Below are 10,772 nucleotides of genomic sequence, written 5' to 3' on the forward strand. Positions count from 1 at the left end.
GGATTTCCCCCAGTTTAAACTTTGGGGAAAACCCCAGGCCAGGTTACCAAGATAGCACTTAGTGAGTTTATTTTAATCAGTTTAATCCCATCCACCCCTCCTGATTAGGTTCCTCATTCTCTAACCATTGTTTTAAAGTTAAAATATCTCACTTTTAAGGAAATCATATAGCTTTCCCTTCATATTTTTTGAATTTCTAATAACACAATCCTACTCCTTTTTACAGAATAACATTTGGCACTGGGGGAGATAAAAGCTTTGCATGAATTTGAGGCCTTTGATCTGTGTATTTGCTGCCTCCTGCTGGCCTGTGACACTGTTTTCCTTTTGGCTTTGTTGCACTGCATATTTCATGGTTTGTTTAAAGAATTTAACGCTTTTTACCATCTGCTTCACAAGCAGCCTTCTTACAGGTTGCTTTAAAAGACATACTCCTCAGGCTGATTTTAGTGCCTGTTTTTCCACACATCTAATTAACGGATATTTGGGATTTCTTTTTCTCCACAAGTGCTGTTTTAGTTGGCAATGATATGTGCAGCTTGACACTGTTTCGTTGATCTTAAATGGAGCATTAGTTTTCTAGATTGGCTCTTCATTGGTGTTGTAGAGTATTAAATGGATCATAAAAACTGAATCAGTGTGAAAAATCTGTTTAACACTGGGACAAATGTTTGTTCAGCAGCACTAAGTCCTGGGAACTGTTATAAATAACCACACATTTCCTAATTCAATTATTCATCTTTCAAATTGTGAGAAACAAATTGTTCATACACATGCCACAACTAATGTAGCCAAGTTTGCTTCTCTTTTTCTATTTGCATTGTAGTTTTTTTTATTTTATTTTTTACTTAACTGGGCTTTTTCTCCCGTTTAGGTGTCTGAGTCTCTGGTTTTGCGAAACGGTGATTTCCTTGTGCGAGACTCCCTGACCAATATTGGTGATTATGTTTTGACCTGTCGATGGGACAATGAGGTGCTCCACTTCAAGATCAGCAAAGTTCTGGTGAAATCAAATGAGACCAAGGTACGTCAACTTCTCTTAGAGCAGTTATCTTTGAGCAAGAAAATATAAAGCAGTCAATGTGAAAATCTGAGATACTTTTTGTTACGTAAAATATGATAAGAATTTCTTTGATATCTTTCTTAATTTTATTACATTTTGAAAAGCAAAGATCAGTGGGAAAAATGTTTAAAGAGACAATGAGGATGTAAAAATCTGATCTGGTGTATATGGCAACCAGTTGTAGTGAATTTCTATTCCTGCATACAGACAATATAATCAACTTGAATGGAAATGTTTGAAAATGAAGGAAGTTTAGGGACCTGCCTTTGTGGTTCCGTGCAGAACCCAGAGAAAAGAAAAACAAACACTTATTTTATGGTCACAGCACACTCGACACAGTCAGACTCAGCAGAAGCTCCAGATCAAAGACGTCTGCCACCTCCTGGGTTTAAGTTGCTCATCAGGAAAACTACACTTGTAACTAATAGCATTAATGATGCATTTGTTCTCATCTGTTGGGAGTTTGCCCAGTGAGTCATTGTGTTCAACTTTGATATTATGTGACTATTTCATTAGCAACAGGCTGCCACATGTTAGGTCTGTCCTAAATTATCAAACTTCACCGTGTTTAACTGCTTATTTTAGCAACGACACAAGAGTTCTGCATTTTAAGCTGAATTGGAAAGTTTTTCTTTGCCAAGACGATAAATATTTCACTTTTCATTTGATATTTTTGTGTTCGTTGTCTTGTTGTCTCTGCTAACATGGTGCAGGTGTACAAAGCTGACCAGCTGCGATCCTGCTTACTCTTTCTTTTATGTGTTTTTACCAGCTATGAGATCATTCCAGTGCTTTTATTGGGGGATCAAGAGAAACTGCAGATATTTTACTCACTTCATAAATAATAGAACAGAATAGAATAAATGTTCTAAGCAAGCGTTCAAAACATAACCTTCCTTCCTCGTCTTCCTCAGGTGCAGTACATGTTGGAATCAGACAGCTTCGACTCTGTTCAGGAGCTTGTGCGCTTTTACGTGGGCCAACGCAAAGCCGTCTCGCAGTCCAGCGGCGCCCACATCTACTGTCCCGTCAGCAGGACTCTACCTCTGCGCTACTTGGAGGCGACCTTCGCCCTGTCCAACAGCAAGCACAGCTCTGCCTACTCGCCGTCCAGCCAGAGGGGGGCGTACATCAAGCGACGAAGTGTCACCATGACGGACGGGCTGACGACAGAAAAGATGATGCCTCACAGGTGAGGAGAGCGCGGACGCCGATGTTCTCTGACAGTCCTCTCTCTTTTGCAGCTTTGTGAAAAATGTTATTGATTTTTTTATGTTGCATACATAATCAGTGATTCAGACAGCCCCAGTCCAGTTGAGACGCCGTTGGCCCCACCTGAGCCAGAGCCGGAGCCTGTGTCCGAATGCAGGTTGTGTTTATGTGTGTGACAACAATGGTGTTGCTCTGGTTCCCTCCACACTCCTAGAGCCCCTTCACTTCACAGACACCTGTAGTACTTCCCTTTGTGATGAGAACTGTTCACTTCTGCACCCAGTGAAGCAAGTTTTAAACGGCATGGAGCCGTTTAAAACTTGATGAATCTACCAATGAGGAGCAGACAAGATACCAAAGTTTTGTGACATTGTAACCTTAACTTCAAAATACTTTATTTAGAATATATTTAATGCCCAATTATGAAATGGAGTAAAAACAAAACATGGTTAAAATTTATTACTAACTTATGTGACAAGTGTAGTGTGCATTTGGTTTAAGCCTCTATGAGACAATACTCTGAAACCACCTTACCTGCAAATGTCTGCACGCTTTGTATGACCTAGAAACTAAAATCTTTGCCCAATTTTCTTTTCAAAAGAACTTTGACTCAATCAGATTGGATGGAGAGCTTGTCTGGACCATCATTTGGTCCACACAAATTGACTAAATTAATTTTGGACTTTGACTATGCTGGTCCAACACATGAGTTTGCTTTGGTTCTCCCGAGTCTCAAATGTTAATCCTCGATTTTTCTTCAAGCATCTTACTACCAATCCTGATCAGTAAAGCATCACCACAGTGTGATGCAGCAATTGTTTTGCTTTACGGGTGATATGCTTAGGATGACGTCCAGTTTTGGTGATCTAAGGCATGTGAGCCAAAAGATTTGACCTTGATCTCATCTGACTGTCATGTCATCTTCTGCATGTTTGCAGAGTCCCACACATCGCCTGAGGGAAACTACAAGCAGGAGTAATTATGGGTTTATTCTTGCTAGTCTTCCATGAACTTTAGATTTGTGGAGTTCATTTGTGCTAATTATCATTTTGTCAGATGCTCTTGTCTAAGCTGTGTAACTCTGCAGCTCCTCCAGAGTTAAAATTGGCCTCTTGGCTCCATCTTCTCAGGGTGGATGGCTTTTAGGAGATCTTGGGCACTTCAGAAGACATTTGTTTACACTTGATTTTATTTTGGTCTATCAGAGTAAAAGAGGTTGAAAATAAATGCAAACCAGACTTTTAAATTTTTTGTAAAAAAGAAAAATTGTATTGCTTATAATGGTGGTGAATCCCAGATATTGATTATTTTCTCCTGTTTTAAAATCAAATTCATGTCTGCTTCTGCCTTGTTGTAGTTCATAAATAACAGAAATGCAGTTTTATTGTGACCGTTTCACAAACTAAATCATTCCTTCTTCCCTCACCCTGTAAGAAAGAATATTTACATCCGTAACAAGATGGCTCCTATTATATAACGCAAGCTTTAAAATGCCGTTTGCAGCCCATCAACCATTCACCATCACAAAGACGCAATGCGCAATTGTGCGATGAGTATGGACCAGATTCAGGAGTACCGCTGCCCCTTGTCGCCTGTCGGGGAAACCCCGCTGTCTCCTGCGTATAGTGCTGGTAAGTGACAGACTCCGACACATAAATAATACATTGCCATTACACAGGCACCTTCTGCAGAGAGTTGAAGGCTCGTCTCTCTTTTTATCCAGTCACCAGGCAGAGAGCCCACTCAGGCGGACGGGCCCTGGCTGTCGTTCCTCCCTCCCCCGTGATGCGCCGTTCCAGCGACCCTCAGCTCAGCCCCTTGGACGGCAGCGCTCCCACTGAATATCCCACGCAAACTTCTCAGTCGGTACACTCCTCGCCTGCCCATCATTCCGCCTATCGATCGCAGTCGTTGGAGACGGCTGGAAGTTACTGTGACCTCAGACCCTGCGGGCCACCCAAACCCCCAACTAAGAGCTACGTAGAGCGACTGCGAGTAGAAGAGTTGAGGAAAGGTGAAGGCAGAGAAGGAGACGGGACATCTGTTGCCCCGTTGGTGGAGTCGACCTCCTTGTTCAGACCATCCAGGTACATCCAGGAGGAAGTTTAGGGTTAACAGGCAAAATCTATAGATGTTGTCTTTCTTAAAAAGATGAACTCAGTATGAACAAATGTGGGCTTTGAAAAACAACCAAATATGTGTGTTTTCTGTTGTAAAAATAGTACAAAAATAGATCTCTTCAAAAAAAAATTAAATTAAATTAAAAAAAAAAAAAAAAAAAAAATATATATATATATATATATATATATATATATATATGTGCTGATTGTGTTTTAAATAATGGCCAAAGAACAAAATAGCTCATATATTTGCACAAGTGAATTAGTCACATAGTTTCTTCAGCTGACATCTTTTTTGTCAGACTATCAGTTATTTATCTTAAATTTTTTTCTCTTTTTTATAGATTTTTTTTTTTTAGAGAAAAAAGAGAAAAAGATTTTTTTCTCTTTTTTATAGATTTTTTTTTTTTAGAGATTTTTATATACATTTAAAACTAAACATGAAAGCAATTGAGCAGGCAGCAACCCTCCATGTCTGTAACTCTGCTAAATTACCCTAAAATCTGAGCAACACTCTGGGTATATGGGTGATTATTACATATAAATACTGATTTTCATTAGAATAAAGAAGTAAAGTCCAAGACTAACTAACCTCTCTCCACATTACTTAATATAATTATATGACACATTCTTACTAGATACTTAAGAAGACAAAGCTTGTGTTTTCTTTTTATAATGCTTATAAAAAGAGAGAATCATTGTTCATAGCTTGTTCCTGAAATCAATGCAAACATGCAGTGTTGTGTTTTTAAAAATTTCAGGTGACCTTTGATCGATATGTAGAACTGGTAATATAACCTCTTCTTCACTCAGTGACAGCTTCAATACTCATGAGTATGTGTTTGTGCATTTAATGATTATAACAGACAAGATTTTTGAGATTTCCATTTATCTAGTGGTCACTACAGTCATGCTAAAAATGTCCTGAAACACTATCATGGAAGACATTTAAAGATGTGTATGAACACATGTTCAAAAGGCTGCATTTGTATATTAAAAATAAGTTTTGACAAATAGACTTGCGACATTTAATATTGATGGTTCTGTTGCTAAACCATGTCTTAGCTTGTAGTTTAATGGTTCAGTGCATACCGTACGGACAAAAGCTATTTTCCAAAAAAAATACTCAAAATTTATCTTTCAGTGATCTATTTTTTTTATATATTTGGAACAGATTAACTCTGTAAAAATCTGGATCCATTCAAAGCTGAACAGCTTTATGGGTCAGAAAATTGTGTAACCTACGTTTCTCCACATTTTTGCAGCAGCATTTACTGCTCCGAGTTCTGTCATGGTCCATTATTTCCTATATCTCTGAAACACTCCCTCTGCAGGTATGAGTCTAATCTACTTCCTGCTGAAAATAAGCCTCTGGAGATGTCAGTCCTGAAGAGAGTCAAAGAGCTGCTGGGTGAAGTCGATGCCAGTACCGCAGCTAAACACATCACACTCGTCGACTGTAAGGTATGTGTACACATACAAGCAGTTTGCACACACACACACACACGCACACACGCACACACACACACACACACACACATACTGACCCAAGCTTGCATGCGTAATTATAGGTGCAAAGAGAAACAAGCTCACTGCAGCTGGCATGACAAAAAACATAAATATTATAATATATGTATATTTATTTCTCTGGTTCAGGTTGCTAGAATATTAGGTGTAACAACAGAGATGCAAAGGATGATGGGAGTGTCCTCAGGGTTGGAGTTATTGACTTTACCACATGGGCATCAGCTGAGACTTGACCTGCTGGAGAGGTACAAATACATTTCTTTACATGTGGAGAAAGTTAAACGGAAACAGTTTTGAAATGTTGTGTAAGTATTTGAAACATGGCATAATCTTCTGTTTTTTACATTAGAACCTTATTTTTATTTTTTCAGGTTCTACACCATGTCTATCATGATGGCCGTGGACCTCCTTGGCTGTACAGGAAGTACAGAGGAGAGAGCGGCCCTGCTCCATAAGACCATCCAGTTAGCAGCAGAATTGAAAAGTAACCTGGGAAACATGTTTGGTTTTGCGGCTGTGATGAGAGCCCTGGAGATGCCACAGGTCAGTCATCTATCACCATCACTAGTGAGGATACCAAGGAATTTCATTTTGGCAGAAAGTCCAGCATGGTCTTGATTTCTTTTTGTCATTCGTTTGCTTCAGATTTCCCGCCTGGAACAGACATGGGTGACTTTACGCCAGAGACATACAGAGGGCGCTATTCTGTACGAGAAGAAACTCAAACCATTCTTGAAAAACATGAATGATGGCAAAGGTGAGCTGCTAGCCAGTAGCTGTTTGGTTAGTTAACATGAGTATCATCTCATGTTTATTTTCTCAACTGAACTCCAACCCTGTCTTTTTCGTCCAGAGTCCAGTGTCATGTCCAGCACCTCCTTCCCCCACATCCTCCCAGTCCTGTCTCTACTGGAGAGAGGCGCTGCCGTCGGGGAGGTGCTCGAACCCTGGGAAAGCTCCGAGGCGGGCGTGGACGTGGTCATGCACCACCTAGAGGCTGCACGTACCATTGCACATCACGGGGACATCTACAAAACAACTGCTGAGACCAGGCTGCAGGGTGAGACTTCCACGTTAACCTCAGGAAGACTGATTGCAGCTCTGTGATGATCACTGTGTGGTCAAAACTAAGAAACCGCCTTGTGGTTTTATGTGAATTAGATGCTTATTTTTCTGAACACTTTAGGTAAATAAGCTGGGTCACAGCACCAATGATCTGGTGTATCGACCCCATGCATATGGTTACTGTGTTTGGTTCATTGATCCAAATAATGTGCTTTTGGATTCGTGTTTGATGCCATTACTGCCTTATTGAACAGCCTGTCAATAGCTTTTAGCCAACACCTACAGTTTGTATTATAACCACCAATCGATCACCGTGACCCTTTTATCATTGAGGGTGAATCCAATCATTAACATGTTTAACTTTAAACCCTTGCTATGTTTGGAAATATTTTTCTTTTGTAGGTGGTTATGACTTTAAAAGTTTATTGTTATTTTTATCATTGTCAGTATTCATGTTGTTAATTATCCTTACTGGCCACATTTTGGTGAAATATATCTAACAAGTGGGAGATTACTAGCATATAAGTTATTACTGTGACATCACAAGCTCTATATAACCTTTTGCAAATTAGACTTTAAGTGAATTCAGTTGATTTAAATACTGTCAGTTGCATCTAAATACATCTAAATGTTCTTTCAGAAGCTTGACACAAAAAACAGGTTTCATCCAAATTCAGTGACAGCATTTTTTGTAATTAGTGGCATCTCTTGTAAAAATGTGAAAAATTACTTAAAGTATATTAATCTTTTATTGGAGTATCATCTCATTCTTGCATCAAATGCACACTTATCTTTTTACTGTCACACTTTGTTCAGATCATCAGTTTTATATCAGACAGAATTAATGAAAAAATACATAAAATACCATTTTAAAATGTTGATTTTGTTTATCAAACTCATTGAGCCTATAAATGACTCATTTCCGAGGTCATACAAGAGCGCAGAATAACATCTAAAACACAGCAGGTCTCACTGGTATCAATCAGTGTTTGTGATTCAACAACAAGAGAGAAACTGGGCAAAAATCGCTTCCATGTGTTTAAAGGGGAAAACCACAGCTGAGCAAAAAGAACCCAATGAGCCAACTTATATTTGTCAGACTGTATCTGATTTATCTCTAAAACCAAGAAAGTCTGACCGCTAGTTCATGGCTTTAGGCTCTAGATGTTTTAGGTCACAACAGAACAATAATACAGAGCAAGTTTTTGAATTGCTCATGAACGCAAAGTGGAGATTTTGAAGTGGTTTTATCAAAGTCTAGACTTAAATGTGATGGAGATATTGTGATTCGACAAGGCTGGCTTTGGGTGTTTTTTCAATTTAATAAACGAAATCTCCGTTGGAAAACTGCCTTTTTGTATTTACTCTGAATATATTTGGTGTTAAATTTTGTTTGAACTAAAATATTTAGATGTGACAAAAAAGCATAAACAGAAGAAATCTGTAAGATCACAGGAAAATTTATTACTTCCTCTGTCCTAATCAAGCATGTCAAATTATCAAGGCTTCCTTTTCAAATTTTTGCAATTTTACTTATTAAATTAGGCCTTAAACAAATTAGAATTGAGATGTTTCCTCTGTATTTATAAAGATTATTAACCTATGTGACCATCTCAACAAGGAGATTTTAATGGTGTCCTTCCCCAGAGCGCTTTCACTAAAAAAGCTGCATCAATTCCCTTGTTTGTTCTCCCTATGGTTGTTATTTCCCTGCTTCTTTTGATGCAGAACTTTGATTTTTGTACAAAACAATCAAGAGTATCTTTCTGTTTAGCTCTGTTTCTCTTTAAATACCATAGTTACAATGAAATCTTCATTGAATACCCTTATCACTTCTCCTTTTCAGGACTCCAGGAGCGAGCCGAGATACACGAGGTCTTCCAGACTGAGTTTCAGATGCGTCTGCTGTGGGGCAGCCGCGGGTCTGAGGGCAACCAGTCGGAGCGCTACGAGAAGTTCGACAAAGTTCTCACAGCTTTGTCGCACAAACTGGAGCCTCCTGTGCGTCACAGCGAGCTATAGCATCAGCCCAGAAACTCCAGATCGCCAAAACAACTTGTTGCACTTACCACTCCCAGTGGTATGGTTTTATTTTGTGCCGGAAGTGGGGATGATGATGTGAAAGAAGCAGAAATGAATGAGGAGGCAGCTAAAAGTGCACGAGGAGATTTCTTTACTTAGAACAAGTGTGGCACTCACTGTGGAAATGAAAAAAAAAAATCATGTGTACCTACCTCCCTGTGGACTAACCTGCTAAAATATTTAAATCTGAGGGAAAAGCTGTTCGATGGGAACATGTGTACGGTGGGCTCTGAGGGCCAAGTGAAGCTGCAAAATTTGGCTTCACTCCAGTAAAACTCAAACCTACGACTGCTGTCACAAACTATAGCCAAGATAACTGTAACGTTTTACATAGCTCTCGAGATGTTTAGTCTTTGTGAGTATGCGTGCATCGATAAGCCTACTCCTCCATTTTTGTTTCTGCTGTTTTATTTATTTGTTTTTTTAAAATAATATCAAAACACTGTGGCCACTGCTAAGTGAAACTCATGAATCTCTCAGTGCTAATTACGAAGGAACCCTGCTAACAAGACCTTATTTTATATGGATCACGCAATCCCATCTAGTCCTATTAAAAATGTATCAGGCATGCATTATAAATGCAGAGAAAGTGCAAGTCCGTCTCAGCAAATAAATTAATTTGTTTTTGTAATCCAGTTCAAAAAGTGACAGACTTTGGATCCAAACATGGCAAGAAAAGGTTTAGTGGGAGGAAAATGTATAAGAAAAAAGAAGACAAGCTGCAGGGATTTTGGAGTTGGATGTAATCTGTGACTGGAGTGAGTCTTTCTTTTCAGATCATAGTTTCTCAATAAGCACACAATGATGGGCAAAGTGTGTCTTGAGAAGGTTGCTGAACAAAACAATGTGGCCCACGAACTGCAGCATTCATCTGTGTAAGATGTGGTATTTTCTCCTAGGGGAAACTTTTACGCTGCCTTGAACTTGGTGATGCAATTTTCCTGCAGTTGTGCGGTCCAAATGCATTTAGTGCTTTAGATACATGCGCAGTTATAACAGTTCATCCTCAACATGTTATGGTGGTAATCAGATTTTGCTGATTAACCTTTCCCTCAAACACTGGATTATGATACAATGTCACTTGTTGAGTAAAATTACAAAAATAAATTAATCTTAAGATAATATTGTATTTTACAGAGACGCAACTGTATGTCATGTTTAATTTATGTTTAGCTTGAATGATGGCTGTATGTTTTTCAATTTATGTTTCAACAATAGAGCTAAAGTAATTGGAACAACATCTGTTTTATTTTCAAGTATTTTTGCTGTAAACTGGTCTGAGAAGGCTGTCGGCGTCTCTCAGAGCTATGCAATCGTTTCAGCTGGGAACTCTCAAGATACTTAAGGGATTTTACTTTTCAAATAGGTAATTGGAGATATCATGTGAGATATCAAATCAACTTTTTCCTGAAAATGTTCCGTCTACCCCCACAGTTGTGCATTTGAACTTTTCTGTGGATGTTGGATCCATGATCTATTCTGGAGAGTTGGTGCCATGTGCCACTTCCAACAGGAGAGGGCGCACTTTAGTCAGCAAAAAAAAAGAAAAAATGAATAAAGACATTACACAGAGGCAGGAAGAAATTACACAGATCTTGCTTGTTTTGTGACCAAGATGATACCTACTGGTTTAGGTTTCACTGACATGATGTTGATGTGAAGTGCTTTTATTTGTATGAAGTAAGCAAAAAAAAAAAAAAAAA

At 38.8% G+C, this 10,772-nt stretch overlaps 1 protein-coding gene across 4 annotated transcripts in view; it reads left to right on the forward strand.

The window, feature by feature from the left end:
• Positions 1-10,772, forward strand: part of LOC102219480 (SH2 domain-containing protein 3C-like) — a 57,346-nt gene extending 46,574 nt beyond the window's left edge. For 3 of the 4 annotated variants that reach the window (XM_014468991.2, XM_023338741.1, XM_023338743.1), the window contains 11 exons: positions 875-1,024; positions 1,978-2,255; positions 2,355-2,432; positions 3,779-3,906; positions 3,999-4,362; positions 5,730-5,859; positions 6,052-6,167; positions 6,294-6,465; positions 6,568-6,679; positions 6,776-6,982; positions 8,834-10,772. In XM_014468991.2, the coding sequence (XP_014324477.1) occupies positions 875-1,024; positions 1,978-2,255; positions 2,355-2,432; positions 3,779-3,906; positions 3,999-4,362; positions 5,730-5,859; positions 6,052-6,167; positions 6,294-6,465; positions 6,568-6,679; positions 6,776-6,982; positions 8,834-9,009 (1,911 nt within the window). In that variant the 3' untranslated portion in view covers positions 9,010-10,772. The remainder of the gene's footprint in view (positions 1-874; positions 1,025-1,977; positions 2,256-2,354; positions 2,433-3,778; positions 3,907-3,998; positions 4,363-5,729; positions 5,860-6,051; positions 6,168-6,293; positions 6,466-6,567; positions 6,680-6,775; positions 6,983-8,833) is intronic. The other variant, XM_023338742.1, reaches the window with a different exon arrangement.

The sequence above is a fragment of the Xiphophorus maculatus genome, chromosome 8 (genome assembly GCF_002775205.1).
Source record: "Xiphophorus maculatus strain JP 163 A chromosome 8, X_maculatus-5.0-male, whole genome shotgun sequence".
NCBI lineage: Eukaryota > Metazoa > Chordata > Actinopteri > Cyprinodontiformes > Poeciliidae > Xiphophorus > Xiphophorus maculatus.